Source organism: Chrysochloris asiatica, unplaced genomic scaffold (assembly GCF_000296735.1).
Source record: "Chrysochloris asiatica unplaced genomic scaffold, ChrAsi1.0 scaffold00430, whole genome shotgun sequence".
In the NCBI taxonomy this organism is placed as follows: domain Eukaryota; kingdom Metazoa; phylum Chordata; class Mammalia; order Afrosoricida; family Chrysochloridae; genus Chrysochloris; species Chrysochloris asiatica.
The window spans coordinates 505,615-533,053 of NW_006408948.1; the positions used below are offsets into that span (position 1 = coordinate 505,615).

At 36.4% G+C, this 27,439-nt stretch overlaps 1 protein-coding gene across 1 annotated transcript in view; it reads left to right on the plus strand.

Annotated features, from left to right (window-relative positions):
- NIPBL (Nipped-B homolog (Drosophila)) overlaps positions 1-27,439 on the plus strand; it is a 234,478-nt gene that overhangs the window by 150,864 nt on the left and 56,175 nt on the right. Inside the window, exons 17-25 of the mRNA XM_006876931.1 lie at positions 707-938; positions 8,090-8,241; positions 9,070-9,150; positions 10,083-10,183; positions 12,347-12,485; positions 16,735-16,817; positions 17,532-17,664; positions 18,463-18,606; positions 26,951-27,040. Of these exons, the coding sequence (XP_006876993.1) occupies positions 707-938; positions 8,090-8,241; positions 9,070-9,150; positions 10,083-10,183; positions 12,347-12,485; positions 16,735-16,817; positions 17,532-17,664; positions 18,463-18,606; positions 26,951-27,040 (1,155 nt within the window). The remainder of the gene's footprint in view (positions 1-706; positions 939-8,089; positions 8,242-9,069; positions 9,151-10,082; positions 10,184-12,346; positions 12,486-16,734; positions 16,818-17,531; positions 17,665-18,462; positions 18,607-26,950; positions 27,041-27,439) is intronic.

The following is a 27,439-nucleotide window of genomic DNA, read 5'->3' on the forward strand; positions in this document are numbered from 1 at the left end:
AATTATGATTTTATTTGCCAGCCAATATATACTTTACCAGTATTTTCCTAGGATATCAACTGGTTCTTCCTTGCTAAAAATGTCAAGATTGTTGATGTATAAATTAAAATATGATCGTCTGTCAGTTGTTGAAACCATTTTAGGAAGCAAATTATGTTTTCAGTAATCTATGTAATTACCACTTTTTAAGTCTCAGTTTGAAATTAACAGTGTTGAAAAATTAAGTACACTGAATTAGGGGTGATTGAGTCAATGCCCTTTCTATACTAGAAATAAGACTTCTTCGTGTTGTTTTGATTTGTGCTTTGGTCACACATACAACAGCAAGCAGAATTTTTGTATTTTTGACTGTAATAATGTTTATATCCAAAATTGAAAATTACGTCTATTGAATTGTGATTTTAAGCTAAATTTTTAGACTTGTATAAAGTACGCAGATAACAAAAGTTAAAACAACTTTGCCAGTATTGTGTGTCCTCTAGTGTAGAAATACTAATTAGTGTATATCATTTTTGAGAACATTGAAACAAAAACTTGCTTAAGGTATTATCATCAATATTTATATTTCATTTCTAAGATCCTTTGAAGAATATACACATCAAGATTCTTGCCATCTTTTTCACCAATGAAAGTCTGATGTATCATACTTTATTTTTTTTAAAGCCTATCAATTTTTCCAGGTCATTAACAGTTTACTGTTTTATAGAATAACGATACAGAAGAAGAAGAAAGATTATGGAGAGATCTTATTATGGAGAGAGTTACAAAATCAGCAGATGCCTGTCTCACAACTATCAACATCATGACCTCTCCTAACATGCCAAAAGCTGTATATATTGAGGATGTGATTGAAAGAGTTATCCAGTACACTAAATTTCATTTGCAGAATACACTTTATCCTCAGTATGATCCTGTTTACAGATTAGATCCTCATGGAGGTTAGTTTGTTCTTTTATATCTATAGTTGAGTTTTAATGTCAAAATTATATATTTTCTTCATGTTAAATGAGTCAAAATATAATGAAAAAAAAATTCGAGTTATTGGATTACATAATTTGTTAATAAACATTGACTTTGATTTTGCGACTAACTAAATTATGTTGTTAAGTGTCGTTAAGTTGCTTCCAATTCATAGCGACCGTGCATAGGGTTTCCAAGGAACAACTGGTAGGTTTGAATCTCCAACCTTGAGGTTCAAACTAACTTTGTGGTTCAGTTCTGTTCCTACAGTGCTACGTTATAGAACTCAGTTAATCTGTTGTTAAGTGTCGTTGAATCGATTCCAACCCATAGTGACCCTATATAGAGTTTCCAAAGAGCAGCTGGTGAGTTTGAAGCACCAACCTTGCAGTTCAGACGACTTTGCATTAGACCACAGTGCCACACTAAGACTCCACTCAGTTAATCTAGTACTTGTTTAATTATAATTTCTTAAAGATCTCATTTCTAATAGAGGTAATTTTCTACTGGTTAGAGAAAATCCAGATACTGTTAATTTTTGGTTCTATTTGATACTTCCTCCAAATTCTACTCAAAATTGTTGTTGTGATTATTAAGTGCCATCAAGTCGGTTCCAACTCATAGTGACCCTAAACAAAGTATAATGAAACACAGCCCAGTCCTGCACATCACTTGATTGTTAATATGTTTGAACCAACACATTGTTGCTGCCACTATGTCAGTCCATCTTGTTAGGAGTTCTTCCTCTTTTTCACTGACTTCCCACTTTTAAAAGCATGATGTCCTTCTCCAGGGACTGTTCCCTTCTGATACTATGTCCAAAGTATCGGAGACAAAGTCTCGCCATCCTTACTTCTAAGAAGCATATTCTGGGTATACTTCTTCCCACATACATTTGTTTATTTTTCCAGCAGTGCATGGTACTTTAAGTTTTCTTCTCTAATACTATAATTCAAATCTTTCGATTCTTCTGCAGTCTTCCTTATTCATTGTCCAGCTTTCACTTGCATATGAGGCTATATAAAATATCATTACTTGGGTCAGATACACCTTAGGCCTCAGACTGATATATTTGCTCTTTTACACATTAAATAAGCCTTTGCAGCAGATTAGCTTAGCTTAATGCGGTATGTCATTTGATTTCTTGACTGCTGCTTCCATGAGTGTTGATTGTGGATACAAGCAAAATGAAGTCTTTGACAACTTCAGTCTTTTCTCCATTTATTATGATGTTATTTATTGGTCCAGTGGTGACAGTCTTAGTTTTCTCTACATTGAAATGAACTACATACTGAATGCTGGAGTTTTTTTTAATATTCATCAGTATATTTCAAGTCTTCATCACTTTCAGCAAACAAGTTTGTGCCATCTGCATATCACAGGTTGTTAATGACTTACTCCACTCCTGATACCACCTTCTTACCTTCTTATTCATATAATCCAGCTTCTTGGATTATTTCCTCATAGAAATTGAGTAAGTATGAAGAAAGGATACAGTCTTGATATACAACTTTTCTGATTTTAAACCATTCAGTATCCTTTATTCTGTTTGAATGACAGGCTCTTGATATATTTACATGTTCTTCTTGAGTTCAGTCAACTGCTTGGGAATAACCAGTTTTCACAATGTTATCCATAGTTTATTATTATGATCTTGCAGTAAATGGCACAAAACCCTCACCACAGGACTCTCTTCTTAGCTGACACCATTCACAAAGTTATGTTAACAGGTTACGGTTCAGGGTCAGAAATGTTCAGGGCACAGCTCTTTCAGTCAGCTACTGAAGAATGCCAACGGATTACAGAATCCACAATAATCTTCAATATGAAGACATTCGACCCTAGCTCCATGTGGTTTAGCAAATTTTATTCCCCCACATAGGTGCCTGGAAGCTTCCTTTGCTTGTTTCCTGTACAAAGTCACTGAGTTGTACTTGCTGGGAAGCCCACTGCTCTATATCATGCTCTGGTTCTTAGTTCTGCTGATGCTACTGCTATGCCACTCCTCTGTCCCTGGGTTATGGAGGTCAAATGCACAGAGGTTTTGGGATCCAAAGGACATGTTCCACTCCTGCCTCTTCTTTGATAGTGGTGAGATTCCTGCTTCTAGAATGGCTCATTTTATACTCAAGCTTGAGTTCCAAGTTTTTACCGTTACAATGAACTGCTAATACCCACAGGTGAATCATATCATCCTACCAGTATCTTCTCCCACTTTCTAGTACCCAGACCCAGTAGGACAGAAACATAGTTTGGTGGGAGTTACAGACTGTGGCTAGAAAAGACAGTAAATAATTCACTACACCACAGATCCACAGAGTCAAATGCCTTTGCATTATAATAAAACATAAGTAAACACCTTTTTTGTGTTTTCTGCTTTCAGTCAAGATTCTCTGACTACAGCAATAATACCCTCTCCTGAATCCAACTTATTTCTAACATCTCCCTGTCTGTACTGCTACAGTAATTTTTAAGTTATCATCAACAGAATATTACTTGCATGAGACAATAATAATATTGTTCAGTGATTTCTACATTCCATTGGATCACCTCTCTGGAATGGAAAAAAATGTGTATCTCCTCTTAGTGGGTGGACAGGTAACTGTTCTTCCAAATTTCTTGGCATACATAAATGAGTGCCTTCAGGGCTGCGTCAGTTTGTTGAAATTTTTCAATGTGTAGTCCATCAATTCCTGAAGCCTTATTTCGCAACAATGTCTTCAGTGCTGCTTATAATAATACTATATTTAATAATACTTGATCCTATGGTACCTCTTGCAACAACTGAACATCAATATTTTTTTGGTATAGTAATTGCGTATTCCTTCCATCTTCGTTTGATTTTTACCAGAGTCATGCAGTATTTTGCTCACGTTGTTGTTAGGTGCCATCAAGTCAGTACCGAGTCATAGCAACCCTATGCACAACAAAACAAAACACTGCCCGGTCTTGGGCCAACCTCACAATCTTGCCAAGCTTGAGCCCATTGATGCTGCAGCACTTTGACAGTCCATCTCGTTGGGGGTCTTTTTCTTTTTCTCTGATGCTGCACCTGACCAAACATGATATCCTTCTTGAGTGACTGGTCCCTCCTGACAACATGTCCGAAGTGTAAGAGACAAAGTTTGGCCATCCTGGCCTCCAAGGAGCATTCTGGCTGCTCATCTTCCAACACAGATCTGTTTGCTTTTGGCAGCCCATGTTGGATGTTTGATCCAACCAAAATGAAGTCTAGTGTCTAGTGCATCAAATCCGATCTTGACATAATTTGTAAATTCAGGTAGGATATCTTCAAGGTCAGATTTTATATCATATGGGCTTGCTTTACTTTTCTTCAACTTCATATAACTTGCATATGAGCAACAGATGGTCTTTTCCACAACAGATGGTCATGTTTTGGTTGATGATAATAGAGCTTTTCCACTGTGTCTTCCCTCAAAAAGATGTTTACCTATGTTTTATTGACCACGCAAAGGTTTTCAATTGTTTGGATCGTGACAGGCTATGGGCATTGCGAAGTATGGTATTCAGAACACTTAATTGTGCTCATGAGGAATCAGTACCAAGACCAAGAGGCAGTTGTTTGAACAGAACAGGGAAACACTGAATGGTTTAAAATTAAGAAAGGTGTGCGACAGGGTTGTATTCTTTCACCGTACTTATTCAACCGGTTGTTGTTGTTAGGTGCCGTTGAGTCGGTTCCGACCCATAGCGACCCTGTACAGGGTTTCCGAGGCTGTAAATCTTTACGGGAGCAGAAAGCCTCCTCTTTCTCCCGCGGAGCGGTTGGTAGTTTCATACTGCTGACCTTTAGGTTTGCAGCCCAATTCGTAACCACTATGCTACCAGAGCTCCTTTAGAAATTGGCTAATATGAAGAAAAACGAGGCATCAGGAATGGAGGAAGACTCATTAATAACCTGTGATATGCAGATGATACAACCTTGTTTGCTGAAAGTGAAGAAGACTTAACATATTTACTGATGAAGATCAAAGCACACAGTCTTCAGTATGGATTACATCTCAATGTAAAGAAAACAAAAATCCTCACCACTGGACTAATAAATAACATTCTTTCTTATCAGTGGAGAAAAGATTGACATTGTCAAGAACTTCATTCTTCTTGGATCAACCATCAACATTCATGGAAGCAGCAGTCAAGAAATCAAACGAAATACTGCTTTAGGCAAATCTGCTGCACAAGTCCTCTTTAAAGTGTTGAATAGCAAAGATGTTAGTTTGAAGATTAAGGTGTGCCTGACAGAAACCCTGATATTTTCAGTTACATCTTATGCATGTGAAAGTTGGACAGTGAATAAGGAAGACTGTAGAAGAATTGATTCATTTGAATTATGTACAGTGTTGGAGGCGAATATTGAAAGTACCATGGACTGCCAAAAGAACAGTGTAGTGACAGGGAACTGCTAGAGGTTCAATCCAGATTCTAATGAGGACATAGAACAAGAATTATCACTGCAGACGTCAGATGGATCTTGGTTGAAAGCCTAGAATTCTAGAAAGATGTGTACCTGTACTTTATTGACCATGCAAGGACTTTCAGTTGTCTGGATCGTAACAAGCTATGAACAGTATTGTGGACAGTGAGTATTCTGGAACACTTAATTGTGCTCATGAGGAACCTCTATATGTATCAGGAGGCAGTTGTTTGAACAGAACAAGAGTAAACTGAATGGTTTTAAAATCAGGAAAAAACTAAGAGCCATGGTTGTATTCTTTCATTTTACCTATTCAATCTGTATTCTGAGCCAATAATGAGAGAAGCAGGATTATATAAAGAAAAAGGTGGCATCAGGGTTGGAGGAAGACTCATTAACAACCTGCGATATGCAGATGATAATAACCTTGCTTGCTGAAAGTGAAGAGGACTTAAAATACTTATGAATATCAAAGACCACATCCTCCAGTATGGGTTACACCACAATATAAAGAAAATAAACCACCTCATCACTGGAGCAATAAATAGCATCATGATAAATGGAGAAAAGATTGAGATTGTCAAAAGACTTCATTTTGGTTGGATCCACAACCAGCACTCAATGTACTAGCCAAATAATCTGCACAAGACCTCTTTAAAGTGTTAAAGTCCAAAGATGTCAGTTTAAGAACTCAGGTATGCCTGATCCATGCCATAATATTTTCAATAGCTTCATATGCATGTGTAAGTTGGACAAAGAATAAGGAAGACAGTAGAAAAATTGATGCATTTAAGTTACGGTGTTGGAGAATATTAAAAGTACTATGGACTGGTAGAAAACCAAACAAATCTGTGTTGGAAGAAATACAGTCACAATGCTCCTTTGAAGCCAGGATGGCAATACTTTGTCTCTCATAATTAGAACATAATATCAAGAGGGACCAGTCCCTGGAGAAGAATATCCTTCTTGGTAAATTGGAGGGTCAGAAAAAGAGGAAGAACTCAGCAAGATGGATTGTTAACGGTGGCAGTAGCAATAGACACAAGCTTTACAATGGCTGTGAGGATGGCGTAGGACCAGGCAGTGCTTCCTTCTGTTGTGTGGTGAGTCACAACCGACTGGACAGCATCTAACAACAACAGTCATCTCTTCCCACAGTTACAGTTAGTTTCATTCCTGTGTATTCCACATCTGAGGTTCATGTGTATGTTGTTGAAAAAAAGTATTTGCAATGAAGAAGTCATTGGTCTTGCAACTTCTATCATCATTTCTGTCACCAAAGCCGTATTTTCCAACTACTGGTCCTTCTTCTTTGTCTCTAGCTTTCAAATCCAAACACCAGTGATTGTCAGTACATCTTGATTGCATGCTTGATCAATTTCAGTCCAAAGAATTTGGTAGAATTCTTCAATTTCATCATCACTGTTGGTGGTGGTGGTACATGAATTTGAATAATGATATTAACTGGTCTTTAGCCTTGTTGAGTGCTGTCAAGTTGATTCTGACTCATAGTGACCCTGTATAAAGTTTCTGAGGAGCTTCTAGTGAGTTAGAACTGCCAATCTTGTAGATCCTAGTCCATTGCCAATCCTGCAGCACCACACCATGAGTTCAAGTATATGGATAGCATTATACTTTAAGATAGATTTTGAAATGTTCTTTTTGACGGTGACTGTAACTCCATTCCTCTTGAATTTGTGGTTCCCGACATAGTAGCCCATATTGTCAGGTTCAAATTGGCCATTACCAGCCCATTTCAGCTCACTAATGCCTAGGATATCAATGTATATGCATTATGTTTCCTCGTCAACTTCTAATTTTATTTGATTCATACTTTGTATATTCCAGCTATTAATGATTAATGTTATGTTCCAATTATTAATGTATGTGTGCAGCTGTTTGTTTACATTTTGGTTTGGGTACAGTCAACAAATAAAAGTCCCAGAAGCTTTGCTTTGTTTACATTATGGTCTATTCTGCTTTGAAGAGGAAGGTTCCCAATCTCACTTTAAGCCCCTTTCAACTTGAAGGGTTCATCTTCCTGTGCTATATCTTAAAATATTTTGCTGTCATTCATAATATTGTCATCATATGGAACTATATCTGACAGTGTTCCCCTGCTATTCATAAGGTTTTCAGTTGCTAACCATTCACAAATAGTCCTTCTCCTCCTTCCTAGCATGTCTTAGTCTGAAAGCTTCACTATTTATACTGATGGCATAGCTTCTAGCATCACAGCAACACACAAGCCACCACAATACAACAAACTGACAAATGAATGATCTGTTTCAGATAACTACCAAAGTAGTTGTTATCTGCAAAATTGATGTACGTTTCTTTTACTTTTAACCTTTCTTTATAAGTGAACATTAACATAGTTTAATGGATAATCTCCATTTGATCACTTCTTATATAATAATTAAATGTTCATTTAATCTTTATTGTACTTCCGATGGAAAACAATAAAAATAATTAGGTAGTGCTTTAGACGCTGAATTTTTCATAAATTATCTATTATAAGAATATATACTTTGTAATTAAATATTCTAGCAATTAATGGTATTTTTTAATTAGTAGTGAGCTTTCTCATACTTTTTTATATGTAACCCAAAAAAATCATATGTTCTCATAATGCAGAAAATAGTTTTATTCCTATTTACTCAAAATTCTTTGTTTTTAATGTTTTCATTTTAGGAGGTTTATTAAGTTCAAAGGCAAAACGGGCCAAATGTTCTACCCATAAGCAGAGAGTGATAGTAATGCTTTATAACAAAGTTTGTGATATTGTTAGCAGCTTATCAGAATTGCTAGAGATACAACTTCTTACGGATACAACAATTCTTCAGGTAAATTTTTCTGAAGTACTTCTGTATGTTTTTAGACCAAATGATTGAAGAGTTGTTGTTGTTGTTAAGTGCCTTTGAGTCGATTCCAACTGATAGCGACCCTGTATAGGGTTTTTGAGGAATGGCTGGTGAGTATGAACCTTGGACCTTGCATTTCAAACCAACCCCACAGTGCTACACTAGGACTCCCGATTGAAGAGTACAGCCCTTAAATATTAAAATATTATACACTAATATTTTTAATTCAGAATATGATCTATTAAATAGAAGTTCAGGAAAGTTTTTAAAAGTTGGAGCAGATGACAGGTGAATATAGTATACATTATAAACTCTTAAGTTCTTTGAAAGATAAGTTACCTTTTACTTTGTTCTGTGTGAGGATATTTTTATCTAGGATCACAGTGTTTATTTCTTTATATTCCTGATGACATTCATCTATCCCAATGGTAGAGATTAGAGAAGCGATAGCTATGAAGGAAGATACCTGATGTATGTACTAATGTGCTTCAGGATGAAGGCGAATGGAGAAAGGAGTAGATACTGAATTGTTGTTGTGTGTCATCAAGTTAGTTTTGACTCATAGTGACTATGTATAGGGTTTCCAGTGCAAAAAACCTCATCTTTTTCCTGCAGAGCAACTGGTGACTTCAGCTGTTGACCATGTGCTAACATAACCCACTACTTCACCATCACCCCTGATGTACTGATTACATGAGGGAAAAGAAAATGCCTTCTAGGTGTTTTCCAGTAAATGTATGAATTTAATATAATAGGATGTTACTGAAATCAAGTAAAAGTGTGTGTGTACTAATTAATTTTTTTCTGCAGGTGTCATCGATGGGAATAACACCATTTTTTGTGGAAAATGTCAGTGAACTACAATTGTGTGCCATTAAGCTAGTGACTGCAGTAAGTATTGTTGCTGTTGTTAAGTGCCATCAAGTCGATTCCGACCTATAGCGACCCTGTATAGGGTTTCCAAGGAGCAGCCGGTGAGCTTGAACCACCAACCTTGCTGTTAAATGACTTTACAGTCTGACACATCAGCCCACAGCACCACTAAGTATAATTTTCATCAATTCACATTTTTAAGTTATCCTCAAAGTAGTATTTACTTCTTCTTCTTGTCAACTGTGGTTCATAACAACCCCAGTGTACAGAGAACTGCTCTATAGGGTTTCCAGGGCTGACCTTTCAGAAGCAGATCTCCTGACCTGTCCTACAAGGTGCATCTGGATGGGTTCAAATTGCCAACCTAATAGCTGTGCACCATCCAAGGAGCAAATAATGTTAATGTTATTTAATCCTAACTACCAAAACCTTTGCACATTTACTTTTACCATTTTTAGAAACATTTTTACAAGTTTTATATTTTTTATTTTTAGTAGATCCACTTCAATGTAACAACTATTACAGTATCTTAGATTTTATTAATTTAGTACTTATTTTGCTGTTTGATTAATTTTTTAGATTATTCTGTGTTTGTCAAATTTTAAACATTTCTAAATACTAAAAAAAATTTATTTAATAATTAGTATTTACCATAAAATTATAATGGGTACAAAATCATTTAAATACCACCTGTCATATGCCTATAAATTATGTTTATAAATGAAATGAATATGCTTTCTAACTAATATAGAAATGTTATGATTACTAAAAGAAAAATTGAGTAAATTATGTTAATCCATTACCTTTGGAGTTGTTAAAAACTTTATTTTATTTCAAATGGAAGATAATATTTTTTTACCCCACGTGATAGTATTAAGACTGATAATGTTATTGTTGTTTTATTTTTTATTATAATAAACTTACTTTGGAACTTTATAATTATTTAACAGGTATTCTCAAGATATGAAAAACATAGGCAGTTAATTTTGGAAGAAATTTTTACTTCACTGGCAAGATTACCAACCAGCAAGAGGAGTTTAAGGAACTTCAGGTAACTAATTGGCCCAGAGGTCAAGTATAATGAAGAATTATATTTTAATCATCATACATTTATTCTTCATTGTTTTTTTCTGACACATGTTCTAATAAACATGTAAAGGAGAAACCATTTAGTCAGGATAGCATGAAAAATAGCTTAGATGTGTGAAATAATGTGGCATATTTAGGAGACTTCAACTTTAGTGATTCTCAAGTGTAAAGATCTATGACAGGAATTTTTTATCTCAGCACTTACTGACATTTTGGGCGTATGCATTGTAAAATGTTTAGCAGCGTCTCTGATCCCTGCCTACTACATTACAATAGAAACCCTCCCCCTCTAAGTTGTAGCAACCAAAATATTTCCCAACACTGACAGATGTTCCCTGTGGGCAAAATCATAACCAAATAGAGCAATAGGTCTAAGGGAAGAGTCAGAGGAAGTTCAGAGAGGCCTTTACAAGCCATACTAAGGAGTTTGAACAGGATCCGTTACGTAGCGGGAAATGATCAAACATTATTTTTAAAAGAGAGATGAATAGTGCTCATTTGACCTAGCTTGGATTTCTAGTTGACCAGAACTCAAACTAATGAAGATAAAGTTGTTTGATACTGAGAACAAGTGCAGAAAGCTACAATTTGATAAACTAGACTTTTGCTTATAAATGCAGTGACTCAAAATTTCAACCAGAATGGAATGAGTCTTCATGTCAAGGAACAACTTTGTTTTCTCAGTGTACTGAATAGATAGGGATGAGAAATGTAGACACTGGCTAAAAAATTTGGGGGGCTACAAAGGCTTTCATGAGTGTGCTTAATTGCAGAATGGGGCAGGTGGGGAGGAGGGAGACATAGAGAGCAAAAGAGATATGAAAGCAACACCCTTCAATATGCTGTCTACAAAAGACATATCGAAAACATGGAGGCAGCCTAAAATACCCATCAACAAAAGAATAAACAAACTTTGGTATATACATGGAATACTACTAAATGTTGAAAAATAATGATGAATCAATCTGAAACCCCACACAACGTGATTGAACCTCTAGCGCATTATGTTGAGTGAAATTAGTCATGAAAGAACAAATATTGTATGAGACCAATGTTAACACGGTGACAGGGCAGGCAATATACAACAAGAAGGAGGTTAGCGGAGGATGAAGGGTAGCAGGAAACACAGGGAGGAAAGCAATAGATAAAGTGAATAGAAGGAAATACTGTGAACTCTTGGTAGATGGAGGGGATTGAAACCAGGTAACGAAGCAAAGTATATGATTTGTTGAATACAACTGATGATCTGCTCTGTTTAAAAAAGTTGGGGGCAGGGGGGGAAAGCTGAGAGATGTCATTAACAGCAGTATAGAGAACAGACATGAGGATAAAATATACTTAAATCATTGAACATAAATTCATTAGGAGTGTTGTCAGATGGCTTTGGTCAGCATTATCCTCTTTGTCATCATAGGTCATCATCATCATCATCATGCTAATAATCATCATAATATATAAGTGATTCCATGTGTTGACTTATTATGATATAATGTTAATTTTACATTGCTTTAAAGGCTGCCTTATCTAAAATAATTATTTGTATCTTAATAATTTTTGAACAGACTAAACATGTTATCTGGTAAACCTGAAGAAAAATTACTAGTATTTAAAATAATTGTAGTGCGTAAGTATCTGTAGAACAAAAGACTTAGAAATTGAATTTTTGTAATCTATGCCAGTGACCTCATAATTTAACACTGATGATCAAGTATAGCAGATTTTAATTAAAAACAAATACTAGAATACATGGGCTTTGGGAGATTTTGAAGACCTTATTATTTTTAAAAACATTTTGAGTTTGATATATGTATGTTTTTAGTATTAATGATTTACCTGCTGTGCATATATATGTAGAGGCTTGTTTGTTTGTATTACATGATACTTTTCCTTTATCTGTTTAGTTATCAGAATATGCTTAGGCATTTACCAGATTTTTTCTAATTTATTAAAATTACTTAAATGTATATATATAAAAGCACTGATGATTGTGCCTAGAAAAATGTTGGTCAAGAAAGCATCTGGGGGGGAAAAAAAAAATCATCTGAAATTTTCAAATGATAGATGACATATAAAATGAAATTATCTTCATACTCCACGTGACTTAATTTTTCTTTCTTCATAAAAGGTTAAATAGCAGTGATGTAGATGGAGAACCTATGTATATTCAGATGGTTACAGCACTGGTTTTACAACTTATTCAGTGTGTTGTACACTTACCATCATCAGAAAAGGACTCTAATTCAGAAGAAGACTCAAACAAAAAAGTAAGCCATCTTTTAAAGGTTCTAAAACTCTGTACTTTTATAGAAACTTCCTGTATTTTCTTACATTATTATTAAACTGAAGTTCTCAATTAACATCTCTTGGCTGGACTTTAGTGTCCTCATAATGACTCTTGTAATAACTAGCAAACCAACCATAACAGGGTAAGTCTCAAATAATGAGATAATGAATATGAAAGTGAATATTGAATATTAATATATAACATATAATTAATAAGGAATTCATGTGACAAATGAGTTTATGCCCTCAATAAGATTTGCTTTTGGTCTTGTAGCTTTTATCATCAAAGTTTATCATTTATCCAAGTTCCATAGGCTTGTCTAATTAGAAGTTCAAGATAAATGGGAAAGTCAGTGGTTCAAATTCACCAGCCGCTCCTTGGAAACCCTGTGTATGGTCACTATGAGTCGAACCAACTCGACAGCACTTAACAACAGCAACAAAATAAATATTAACCGAAAACATTAGATTCCCTTTGTTCCTTCTCAATCTTCTTTATCTGTGTCCAATCTTTTTTATTTTTCATTTGGTAACCAGTGTCATAAGTGTGTTTTTTCCATCATTTACATATTTATCTACATAAATTTGATGTAAAATATTTAAATTGCTTAAATTTTTATATCGTATTAACATTTTCATCTGTCATTTTTCACTCAACGTTATTTTGAATATACAGAAATCATGCGGTATTCTCATTTGCTTCAGTTACGCGTATTGCTTCTCAACTTAAAGCCAGAGTTTCTCTAGTCCTATACTTAGTAGAGTCCTATAGTATAGGAGAGGAAGTCAAAAAGTATTGCTATGAAAATCCTATTTATTAAACAGAAACATCAAAATATGAAGCTGTTGTTTCTCAGCATATTCTCCATCTAGGTCTACATACCTCTAATGAATATGTTTCCATCTCTCAAAACCCTTCCCAGAAGAATTCTGCAAACTTCAATTTATAGTGTTTCAAAATGGCAATTTGGGCATCCTTATCCTTGATGAACTCAAATTTTATTCCTTATAACTGTTCTCTGAGTTTAGGTAACAAAAAGAAGTCTGGAAAGGGCAAGATTGGGCTCTAGGGCAGATGGCATAAGGTTTCCCAACAAAATGCTTGTCGGAATTTGCTACCCTCAAAGAATGAATAGGTGCATTGTCCAGATGAAAGGAAATTCCTCAGCGCAACTTTCTTGACCACCAGTGCAGTTTTCCGTTTTCTTAAAACTTCTTCCTAATAAGTTCCCAGGATGGTCCTGTGTCCTTCAAGAAAATCTATCAAGAATACCCCTTTAAAATCTTAAATAATAGTCACCATAACTCTTTGAGCCAACCTCTTTGCCTTTAAATTATAGTTGGGCTATTTGTGTTTTTGGTGTGTTTTTTTCTTTTTGAAGGCACTTTAACAAGACAAAGACAAGTGCATTACTGAGAGAACTTGTCTGCAAGCCATCCACTGACCACAGAAACATGTTTAAATACATTTTCTTTGGGAGAAAACCTGCTGTGCATATATATGTAGAGGCTTGTTTGTTTGTATTACATGATACTTTTTCCTTTATCTGTTTAGTTATCAGAATATGCTTAGGCATTTACCAGATTTTAACTGGAACCCTAATAGTAATACTTTACTACTGACTTGCTGTTTAGCATGTATTTGTTAACGTTACTGGCTGTTGCAGTTTGTTGACCAAAGTGTTGTTCCAGTTTATATTCATAATATTTGATTTTTCTTAATTTGGTCAGTTTGAAATCCTATGTCGAATTTTTCATTTCCCTGATTACTACTGAGTTTGAGACACTTCCTGTTTATTTGCCTTTTGGGTTTTCACAGCAATGAATTGCTTATGTACAAGGATACTTCAAAAAGTTTATTGAAAAGTAGAATTAAAAGATAATGGATTTTTCCCCCAAAACGTTTTAAAAAATAAAAAAACCTTGTATATCCTGTTTTATTTTTTTTTTTAATTTCTAATGAAGAGTTGAATTTTCTTTTTGTTTTGTATTAGAATGCTTTGTGAAGTTTGAATTTGGACTTTTGTCTTACTTTTCCTTGTGTATTTTCAAATGATTTCTTCTTCTTCTGACTTGGAACATGAAAAGCAACTACAGATAATATATTTAGTAGCCACATATGTCCCTCTTTTGTTGTTAACTGACCCTAAGTCTGCCGTAGACTCAGAACTGCCCTGGAGGTTGCAGAGTAGAGCTGCTGCGTATAATTTTGTTACTATAATAGTTATGGAAACAGATCACCAGACCGCTGCTGCTATGAAAATCTCGTCGAGTTAACACTGCCCACCTTTAGTTAGCAAACCACTTGTGAACCCAGACTCCATTGTTACTCTGATACATGTTTTAATGAAATTAAATAAATTCTAATAATATTTTTGTTTGTTTTTATAAAGTGCTGGAATATGTTTAGTATATTGTTGTTGCTAAGTGCCGTAGTGTCAATTCTTACTTATAGCGACCCTGTATAGAGTTTGCCAGGTGCAACTGGGTTTAAAACACTGACGTGTGCTTATCCTACAGTGCAACACCAGTACTCCATTTAGTATATTAACTATCTTAACCTGCAAACACCATACCAGGACACCAGTGTTAACTATTTGTTGTTGTTATTAAGTGCCCTCAAATCTATTCCAACTTATAACGACCTTGTATTGAGTTTCCAAGAAGCAGCTAATGAGCTTGAACTGCTGACCTTGTGTTTCAAACCGACCTTGCAGTCCAATGCATTAGTCCACAGTGCTACACCAGGACTCCATATTAACTTTGTTGTTATTGTTAAGTGCCGTCAAGTCGGTTCTGACCTGTAGCAACCCTGTATAGAGTTTCCAAGGAACAACTGGTGAGCTTGAACCACTGACCTTGTAGTTCAAACGGCTTGCTGAAAGCGAAGAGAACTTAAAATACTTACTGATGAAGATCAAAGACCACAGCCTTCAGTCTGGATTGCCCCTCAACGTAAAGAAAGCAAAAATCTTCACTGCTGAACCAATAAACAACCTCCATTATCAATGGAGAAAAGATTGAAGTTGTCAAAGACTTCATTTTTCTCAGATCAGTCATCAACACTCATGGAAGCAGCAGTCAAGAAATCAAATGACGTATTATTGCATTAATCTGCTGCATAAGACCTCTTTAAAGTTTTGAAGAGCAAAGATGTCATTTGGAGGACTAAAGTGTGCCTGACCATGATATTTTCACCAACCTCATATACATGTGAAAGTTGGACAGTAATTAAGGAAGACAGTAAAACAATTGATGCATTTGAGTTATGGTGTTAGCGGAGAATATTAAAAGTACTGTGGACTGGATCTGTTTTGGAAGAAGTACACCTAGAATGCTCCTTGGAAGCTAGAATGGCCAGACTTCGTCTCTCATACTTAAGACATATTCTCAGGAGGGACCAGTCCCTGGAGAAGGATATCGTGTTTGTTAAAATAGAGGACAGGAGGGAAAAAAAGGAAGCCCCCAAATGAGATGGATTGGCACAGTGACAGCAGCAATAAGCTCAAACGTAGCAACGATTGTGAGGTTGGTGCAAGACCAGGCAGGGTTGGTGCAAGACCAGGCAGGGTTGGTGCAAGACCAGGCAGAGTTGGTGCAAGACCAGGCAGGGTTGGTGCAAGACCAGGCAGGGTTGGTGCTGACTCAGTGGCATCTAACAACAGCAATAGTTAATATACTAAATGATTAGAGTTAATGTTGGAGTCCTGGTATGGCACTGCAGGTTAATGCGCTGCACTGCAAGGTCAGTTTGAAACACAAGATCAGTGATTAAAACTCACCAGCCACTCCTCAGAAGCTTTAGACAGGTTTGGGTTAGAACCAATTCAGTGGCACTGAACTTTAATTAGTATTAATTGTTACACTCTAGGATCAGTCCTGGATTGCTAATCACAAGGCTGGTGGTTCAAACTCGTCAGCTGCTCCTTACAACCCTATATAAAGTCACTATGAGTCAGAATAGATTTCGATAGTTCTTAACAAGGACAACATAGTTGATAAGGAGTGCTAGTGTGGCACTGTAGGAAAAGCACTGAACTAACCACATGGTCACCAGTTCAAACTCAGCAGCCACTCCTCACAAACCCTATAAAGGATCACTTTGAGTCAGAACCAATTCATAGGCACTTCAAAAAAAATCTGCTTATGTATAAAACAATAGTTAGACTGTCGACTGCTTGTTGATTATTTCTTCTTGTAGCTATACTGAATTCATTTGTCTCTCTCTAGGTTGACCAGGATGTTCTCATTACCAACTCTTATGAAACAGCCATGCGAACAGCCCAGAACTTCCTTTCCATTTTCCTTAAAAAGTAAGTAAAATTTATATAAATCTGCCCAGGCTTTCTACAGTACAGAGAATAGTTCATTTCTCTTAAGAAAAAGAGTAAACCAGGCTCTGCCATAACCTGAGCTTTGCATAAGCCAGCTAGTCTCCCTGGTCCTTATTTTCCTGATCTTTAAAATTAGGCTTTTAGAGTTTAGAAACCTAACATTTTGTGGACTTGTTTACATGTTGGTTTAAAAACCTAGACTGAAATTCTCCAATTTTTACTGAAGTAAATTTTGGGGCATTTATTTTGAATAGGAAAATTGTGAAGCAAGGTTACAAGGTTCATAATTATTTATGAAGAATTTAAAAGGAAAAACTGTAGTCATTTTTAACTGGGGTGAAATCAGTATTAGTCAATAAATGAGTTCCCTACATAACTCACTGCCATCGAGTCAGTTCTGACTTACCCTGACCTTTTAGGACTGGGTAGAACTGCTCCCTAGGGATTTTAGAACTATAAAGCTTCACAGACACCAGCTGCCTCATCTTTCTCCCACCAAGAGGCTGGTGGGTTCTAGCTGCAGGTACAGTGAGGGGGAACCGATGATGGAGAAATAGATTTATTTTAAATTATATTTTACTTTTGGTGGCTTGTTACTAGATAGGGAAAAGAAAAAACTTAGCAATAAAATTTTTATTTATGTTGGGGGACATATCACCTGAATTCACAGCCATTGTATTTATCTTTGAACAGATGTGGTAGTAAGCAAGGTGAAGAAGATTACAGACCATTGTTTGAAAATTTTGTTCAAGACCTTCTTTCAACAGTCAATAAACCTGAGTGGCCAGCTGCTGAACTGCTCCTTAGTTTGTTAGGGAGACTGTTGGTAAGAGTATAGCCTTTAAAGATTATTAGATTACTAGAAGACAGCATAATGAGGATGTTCTCTGATTCGCAGATGATGAAATTCTTTAAGAATGTGTAAGGAAATATGACCATTGCATCTCTTTTTGCATGTATTTAAAAAAAATTTTTTTTTTAATTTGCAAATTATATTGCTAGTTAAAAGCATCTCTTAATACTGAGTCATAGTCTTCTCGTGGTTAATTCATTTCATAGCATGAAACTGATTAATATAAACTTAGTCATCTGTAAAAATGTTTCTAAGAACATGGTACTTATTTTGGTCCATCATGTAATGAGTGTGGAAACACACACAAACAACATACCATGATTTCTCCTTTTATTTGTAAATGACACTTGCATTTGTATGATGCAAATTGCAATGGTATAAGGCCTAAATTTTTATGAACTGTAACATATACTAATACACTTCTGAAACCAAGATAGCATTTCATAGGCATAGAATTCCAATAGAAGAAATTCTTATTCATACCTCATTTTAAAAAAAAAAAAAATAATTCATCCCTACATTTCAGAAAATAATTATGCCCTTAAGGAGGTTTAATCTATTATTTTTTTTGTTTTATTTTGTTCAGCAAATGAAAATGCTCAGCTTCCCAAAATTTGAAGGCACAGTATTATAAGACCTCTATCTGTATCTATATATTATATCTTTAAATGTATAGTAGTATAATATCCATTTTTTAATTTATGAATTAAGTTGCTATGAATATAATATTGTGCTGCTTTCAGTTAAATGGAAAGTTGTATTGATGTTTAGGTTCATCAGTTCAGTAACAAGTCAACAGAGATGGCTCTAAGAGTGGCCTCTCTTGATTACCTTGGAACTGTTGCTGCGCGACTGAGGAAAGATGCTGTTACAAGCAAAATGGATCAAGGATCTATAGAACGGATTTTAAAACAGGTATTGGAATAAAAGATTAAAATTACAGGAAAGCTAACAAGTACTCAGTAGTATAAGCATTGGACTGGTAACTGTGGGTCAGCAGTTCAAACCCTCCAGCCACTCCCAGAAACCCTATACAGGGTAGTTATGAATTGGATCCGACACAGTGGTGCAAAATAGCAGCACTCTTCACTGACTGATTATCAGATTCTTTGACAGTTCGTATTTGTGACAATAGTAAAAAATCTACCACACTGTATTGCCGGTTAATGGTACAATCTGGTAGAAACAAGCACCGAGATACAAGGCAAGAGTAACTCTGGCTATGACTGATCCATAATTCTCAGTGTTGTGTCTGTCATGTAATGATGTAATCATCCACCATTTTGTTATCTGATATGTTGTTGTTGTTGTTACATGCTGTTGAGTCGATTCCTACTCATAGTGACCCTGTGTACCATTTCCGAGAGGCTGCTCATGGATGTGAACTGCCAACCTCATGATTAGCAGTTCATTGTATATCTTACAGCATCATACCAGGGCTCCATAATCTGATAAAATCATCCTCATTTTTCACATAACAACCTGGTCTGTCAAACGTAACCATATCAATAAATAATGTATGGGTGTATTGTTATATTACAGTTGGATTTTATTTTGTAGATTCAAACTAAGATCTCTACTTTTAAAATGAGCTGTTATTTTCAGAGCCCCAAAGAGAAAGTTAAGAATTAGGTAGGATAAATCACTTGACTGCAAGGTCAGTTTGAACCACAAGGTCTGCAGTTCAAACTCACCAGAAACTCCTTGAAAACCCTATATAGGGTCACTGTGAGTCGGAACCAACTCAACACCACTTAACAACAACAATAAAGTCTGAGGAATTTCTAAATGGTCTATATAAATCCTTAGTTTACTTTCTTTTTGTGAATTACTGTTAAGAATGTTATTTTTTATTTGGTTTAACAGATTTTATTTACTGAGGTGGTGATTTAGCATGCACAATTAGATTAACTTATACATTTGAATGTTGTGTGTTTTCTAATATTGAAGAGATGAAGACTTTTTTGTTTTTTAAATTATATTGGAAAGTCTTTATGTTGTTAGAAAAGTGTGTTTTGGTTTTCTTTTTAAAAACTTTTTATTGTGAGTTGAGTGAAGGCTTACAGAGCCGATCATTAGTTTTATATTCGACAAATCATATACTCTGCTTCATTGCAGTGATTGCAATCCCCTCCATGTACCATCAGTTTACAGTATTTTTCACTATTCACTCTTGCATTCCTCCCTGTGTCTCTCTCCTTCTACCTTCATCTTTTCTCTGCCAATGTCCCTCTTGATTATTGTCTGCCCTGTCACGCATTTTAACATGTATCTACCCTCTAGCCCGTGAATAATTTCCCCCTGTCCTAGTGTGGCACTGCACCGAAAGTTTGTTTGAATGCAAAGGTCAGCAGTTCAAACTCACCAGCTGCTCCTCAGAAACCCTATACAGGGTCACTATGAGTTGGAACCAACTCAGTGGCACTTACCAACAGCAACCAACATAACCATCATAGAATGTTTTGTTGATCAAGAAAACCTTTTCTTACCTTTGACAACAGAGGTTTCATAGACTATGGGTGTTTTATTGCTTCATTTTTTCATATTTTTGTCCAAAAAATGTGAAGTAGTAAAATGAATAAATGTACATTAGAAAATAGATGAAAAATAATCTCTGACTCCACTATACACACTTTTTTCATTTTCTTTTTACTCTTTCATGTTCATAACCATGTCTATGTTGCCTCTTTGACCCTGTGTTGGGTCAAAGGTCATGTACCTTTCTCTTTTTCCATTGAAATAACTTCAAACTTTTAACAGAAAAATTACAGCAAGACAAAAGAAATGTTCATAAATTTTTCAGTCAGGTGTCTCAATTGTTGACACTTAATATTTGCTTCATCATTCATTTTCTGTGTGTATGTATGTGTGTGGGTGAGTATGTGTATATATACATACGCTAAAAAAAAATTTGTTTTTCCTCTCAACCTTCTGAGGCAAGTTATAGACATGATATCCCTGAATTTTCTAGTGTATTTGTTCTCAAAGTGTGATTAGTTGAACAAGTAACACCAATATTAACATCACCTGGAAACTTGTTTAAAATGCAGATTGTTAGGACTTCCACAGAATGAATCATAAACAATGGGGTTGCCTGTGTTTTGACAAGCCTTCCAAATGGTTCTAGTGAATGCTGAAGTTTGAGAACCACTGCTTGGTATATATTTTCTAAAAACATGAGTGCTCGCTTGCATATATGCAGAACAATGGTAAAAACCAAGAAATTATCATAAATGCAATGCTGCCATATTAATATACAAGGTACTGGTAATCAATGTTAGAAGTTTTGCCTTCTGTATGAGATACCTGGGATCGATTCCAACACCTCAGGCACAGCCAACACCGTCTGTAAGAGACTTGCATGTTGCTATGATGCTGAATAGTTTCACTGGAGCTTCTAGACTAAGGAAGTCTCAGAAGAAAGACTTGGAGATCTACCTCCAAAACCCAGCAGACGTAATCCTTATTCTTGGCATATAGCCACAAGAAGTAAGAACCATGACACAAGTAGATATATGTACAACAATGGTTACTGCAGCGCTGTTTATAAAAGCAAAAAGATGGAGACAGCCTAAGTGCCCCATCTATGGAAGAATGGATCAACAAACTTTGGTAACATACATACAGTGGAATACTATGCAACATTGAAGAATAGCTATGAATCTGTGAAACACCTCATAACATGCATAAACCTGTAGGACATTATGCTGAGTGAAATTACTCAATCAAAAAAGGACAAATATTGTACGGAACCACTGTTGCAAAAATTCAAGAAAAGGTTTTCATGCTGCAAGAAACATTCTTTTATAGCTACGAGGTGTGCAAGGATGGTGGTTGCTGTTAAGTGCTGTCAAGTCTGGTTCAAATTCATAGCAACCCTGTATAGCGACTGGTGGGTGTGAACCCTTGAGGTTAGTAGTCCACTGCAAGTAATTCAATGGCTAGAGGGCAGAATACATGTTAACTCGGGTGAAAGGAAGCCAGTATACAAGAAGAGTGAAGTTTGCAGAAGGATGATGAATGCAGGTGAAGGCCCTGCATTAAAGGTGATAGAAGTAAATACTGTTAAATATACAAACCTGGATTCTAGCCCCTCAAGCACCCTTGGGATCTGAAAATAACTCACCCTAATGGCCCAGTTTTTAGCCATATAGCAGATAGGTATATAGGGGGATAACACTAGTAAGGTAACCTTTCCATGGAATGGTCAGTCAAGAGCAAAAGAGCACATTTACTTAAAAGACAGAATTGAGATGTATAGGAAGGAGGGTGGAATAGAAATAGGAACCGCAGGGATAAAGTGGAATAACTGTTCTTGCATAGAAGGAATTGCAGTCATTGAAATGAAACAAGGTATATGATTTTTTTAATGTAAAACTAATGACCTTGTCAATTCACTATAAAAAGTTTTTTAAAAATCAGCTCATTGAAAACCCTTGTTAATCACAATAGTTGGATCCATTCGTAATCATGGAGATGGCACAGGACCAGGCTTTTCATTGTTTAGTTTCATGAGCAACTAACTTGGTGGCAGTCTGGGTGTGACGCTGTAGGTTAATACGCTGGACTACAAAGTCGGTGTGAGCCCTGAGGGTCAGCGGTTCAAGCTCACCAGCTGTTCCTTCGAAACCCAATACAGGGTCACTATGGGTTGGAGCCAACTCAGTGGCACTAAAAAGCACCAACAGTTACCCATCTAATATAATACTACCATTCCTATTCTGTTCCATTGATTTGAATGTACTGCTATCTGCTATTGATATTTTAATCCTTAAATTGTCTTATATGTCATCAATCAAAAGCCCTTCAGTCTGACTTTTAAATTTTCCTGTTCAGTACTGAATCAGCCGTATTTCCTTTTAACAGAAAATGGCATTTAGGAATTAAAAGGTGACTTTGAGCATTTCTAAGAGTGAACCTGGGACTTTTTATGCCATGTATAGTACAGCTGTAAACATCCATTGAGAATCTGAACATGGGATGTATGAAATATGAATCTGGAAAAGTTGGAAGTAGTCAAAAATTAAATGGAATGTATAAACACCGATATCTTAGGCATTAGTGAGCTGAAATGGGCTGGTATTGGCCATTTTAAATATGACAACCACATGGTTTACTATGCCGGGAATGACAAATTGAAGAGGAATGATTGTTGCATTCATCGTCAAAAAGAACATATCCAGATCAGTCATAAGATACAATGCTGTCTGTGATAGGATAATATCCATGCACTTATAAGGAAGCCCAGTTATCACCACTATTATTCAAATTTGCACACCAACCACTGAAGCCAGTGAGGATGAAATAGAAGAATTCTACCAACTTCTTCAATCTGAATTCCATCAAACATGTAATCAAGATGTATTGATCGTTACTGGTGATTGGAATGCAAAGGTTGGGAAAAAAGAGGAAGGATCCGTGGTTGGAAAATATGGCCTTGGTGATAGAATTGAAGCTGGAGAAAGCATAATAGAATTCTGCAAAACCAATGATTTGTTCATTTCAAATACCTTCTTTAGACAGCATAAGAGACGACTGTATACATGGACCTCATCAGTTGGAGTACATAGAAATTAAATTGACTGCGGAAATAGACCATGGAAAAGCTCCATATCAGCAGTGAAAACAAGACCAGGGGAAGACTGTGGAACAAACCATCAATTACTCATATGAGAATTCAAACTGAAGCTGAATAAAATGAAAGCAAGTTCACGAGAGCCAAAACATGACCTTAAATGTATCCCACCTGAATTTAGAGATCATCTGAAGAACAGATTTGATACATTAAACACTAAAGACCAAAAATCAGAAGAGTTGTGGGATGACATCAAGAACATCATACAGGAAGAAAGCAAAAGTCAATAAGAAGACAAGAAAGAAGGAAAAGGTCAAAGTGGATGTCAGGAGAGACTCTGAAACTTGCTCTCCAACGTAGAGACCCTAAAGCAAATAGAAGAAATGAGGAGGTCAGGAGCTGAACAGAAAATTTCAAAGGTCAGCTCAAAAAGATAAAGCCAAATATTACAACAAAATGTGCAAAGATCTTGAATCAGAAAACCAAAAAGGGAGAACACACTCAGCATTTCTCAAGCTGGGAGAACTGAAAAAAAAATTCAAGCCTCGATTTTCGTTATTGAAAGATTCTCTGGGCAAATTATTGAATGATGCAGAAAGCATCAAAAGAAGATGGAAGGATTATTCAGTCACTGTACCAAAAGGAAATGGTTAATGTTCAACAGTTTCAAGAGGTCACATATGATCAAGAGTCAATGATACTGAAGGAGGAAGTCCAAGGTGCATTGATGGAATTGGCAAAGAACAAGGCACCAGGAATTGATGGAATGAAAATTGAAATCTTTCAAGAAAGTAAGGCGGCGGCACAGGAAGCACTCACTCATCTCTGCCAAGAAATTTGAAAGACAACTACTATCTGGCCGACTGATTGGAAGAGATCCATATTTGTGCCCATTCCAAAGAGAGGTGACCCAGCAGAATGCAGAAATCATCAATCTCTTTGATATCCCATGTGAGTAAAGTTTTGCTAACAGAAAAGGCTACAATCATACATTGACAGAGAACTTCCAGAGGTTCAAGCCAGATTCAGAAGAGGCTGTGAAATGAGGGATATCATTGCTGATGTCCGATGGATCTTGGCTAAAAGCAGAGGATATCAGAAAGATGTTTACCTGTGCTTTATTGATTACGCAAATGCTTTCTATTGTGTGGATCATGACAAGCTATGACAACATTGCGAAGTCTGAGTATTCCAGAACACTTAATTGTGCTCATGAGGAATCGGTACCTGCACCAAGAAGCAGTTGTTTGAACAGAACATGGGAACACTGAATGTTTTAAAATTAAGAAAGGTGTGCGACAGGGTTGTGTTCTTTCACCATACTTATTCAACCTGTATGCTGAACAAATAATCAGAGAAACTGGGGTCTATGAAGAAAAACGTGGCATCAAGATTGGAAAAAGAATCATTAAACAACCTGTGATATATAGATGATACGACCTTGCTTGATGAAAGTGCAGAGGACTTAAAACATTTACTGCCTTCGTTATGGATTACATCTCAATGTGAAGAAAACAAAATTCCTCACCACTGGACCAATAAAAACAACATTTTTATCAACAGAGAAAAGATTGAAGTTGTCAAGGACTTCATTCTTCTTGGATCAACTATCAACACTCACGGAAGCAGCAGTCAAGAAATCAAACGATGTATTGCATTAGGCAAATATGCTGCACAAGACCTTTGTAAAGTGTTGAAGAGCAAAGATGTCATCTTGAAGACTAAGGTGCGCCTGACCCAAGCCGTGGTATTTTCATTAACCTCATATGCATGCAAAAGCTGGACACTGAACAAGGAAGACCGTAGAAGAATTAATGCTCATGAGTTATGGTGTTTGGAGAAGAATATTGAAAGTGCCATGGGCTGCCAAATAAACCAATAGATCCATTTTGGAAGAAGTGCAGCTCCTTGGAGGCCAAGATTGCCAAACTTCGTCTGCCATACTTTGGGCATGTTTTCAGGAGGGACTCGTCACTGGAGAAGGATATCATGTTTGGTAAGGTGGAGGGTCAGAGAAAAAGAGGAAGACCCCCAGTGAGATAGATTGGCCATGTGGCAGCATCAATGGACTCAAGCATGGCAACAGTAGTGAGATTGGCCCAGGATCGGCCAGTGTTTCGTTCTGCTGTGCATAAGGCCAATATGGGTCAGTACCGATTTGATGGCACTTAACAACATAGTTCACAAGGAGCTCTGGTAGTGTAGTGGTTACGAATCGGGCTGTGAACCTTAAGGTCAGTGGTTTGAAACTACCAGCTGCTCCGCGGGAGAAAGATGAGGCTTTCTACTCTCGTAAAGATTTACACCCTCGGAAACCTTGTACAGGGTCGCTATAGGTCGGAACCGACTCGCTGGCACTTAACAACAACAGCAACATAGTTCATACAACTGGGGGAGAGAGGTCAGTCAAACATTTTTTTGACTCTTGACGCGGACTTCAAATTACTTTTGAAAACAGTAGTATAGTTTATAGTAGTATTATAAATTTACAAATGTTATCAATTTTACCACACTCCAAAACGTGGTTTATTCTAATCTAAGATATATTCTAAAGCATATATTTGGCATTCCACATGATACAATACTGCTAGAATGTAAGCTGTGTGCGTAAATGTCACCTTAGTCCAAATCTGGCTCTGTATTGTTTTGACAGGACCTTTATCTGCATGAGATAAAACAGGGTTTTTATGGTGGTGGTGCTAGGTGCTGTCGAGTCCGTTTTGACTCCTAGGGTTTCCGAGGAACAGCTGGTGAGCCTGAACCCTCAACCTTGCAGTTCAAACTGTCTTTGCAGTCCAGTGCTTTAACCCTCAGCATGACATGTGTACAACTAAGTGCTGTGGAGTTGGTTCCGTTCCATAGCAACCCTGGTTAGGGTTTCTTAGAAGCAACTGGTGAAGTTGAACCATGGGTCTTGCAATTCAAAGCAACTTTGCAGTCCAGTGGACACTAGGAGTCCATTGTTTGTATATCCGTTGTAAATAGAGACCTTTCCCTTCCAAAATGTTCCTTTTAAGTAGAATCTCAAAGAAACCTGTGCTACTTGTTAACACAGATAATAGCAATATTCCATCTACTAGAGTAAATATTTAGAGTTCTTTCTGTTTTGTTTTCCAAATAGGCAACTTTGTTGTTAAGTCCTTTGAGTCAGACTCTTAACGACCCTGTGTAGGGTTTCCAGGGAGTGGCTGATGATCTTGAACCACCGACTTTGTAGTTCAAACTAACCTTGTAGTCCAACGCATTAACCCATAGCACCATGCCAGGACTCCAAATAGGCAACATAGTACTAGTTTTTTGCCAGACACTTATGAGCTGTTTTAAAGAAAGGTGACATGTAGTTCAAAAAACTAAAAGCCAACTTCAGCTACAATATACAGTATGTTTTTCCTTCTAATCTCTGCTGTTGTTGTTGTTAGTGCCATGGAGTCAATTTCAACTCATAGCAACCCTGTATAGGATTTTCAAGGAGCAGCTGATGGGTTTCAACCACCAGCCTTGAGGTTAGCAGTCTAGTTCTTTTCCTACACCACCTCACCAGGACTCTAATACTTTTTCTCTTTTTTTTTTTTTTTTTTTTTTTTGCCTATAATTTATTCTCCATACATTTATGTTTATAACAAAATGATTTATTAAAAGTTTGCTGATAATATAATTTTTCTTATTATTTGATTTACGTTACAGGTTTCAGGAGGAGAAGATGAAATCCAACAATTACAAAAAGCATTGCTTGATTACTTAGATGAAAACACTGAAACAGACCCTTCACTGGTGGTAAGGTGTTTTCTTTTTTTTAATGGAGGTATCATATATTCTATTCAATTGAATAAATTGGGAAATAGCTTGAAGGTGAAGAGTTGACTCGTTTAAGGTATTGATTTTTGGAAGAATAACACAAAAATATTTAATGATATTTTAAACCGAAAAGAATGATCATGAACAGATTTGTCTTATGGGGAATTCAGGATAGATATTGTGGTACACTAATCTTGCATGGAGAAGCTCTGGTAGCGTAGTGGTTGTGAGCCGGGCTACTAATCTCAAGATCAGCAATTCAAAACTACCAGAGGGGCTATGTATGCTGAGCAAATAATCCGAGAAGCTGGGTTCTATGAAGGAAAACGTGGCATCAAGATTGGAGGAAGACTCATTAACAACCTGTGATATGCAGAT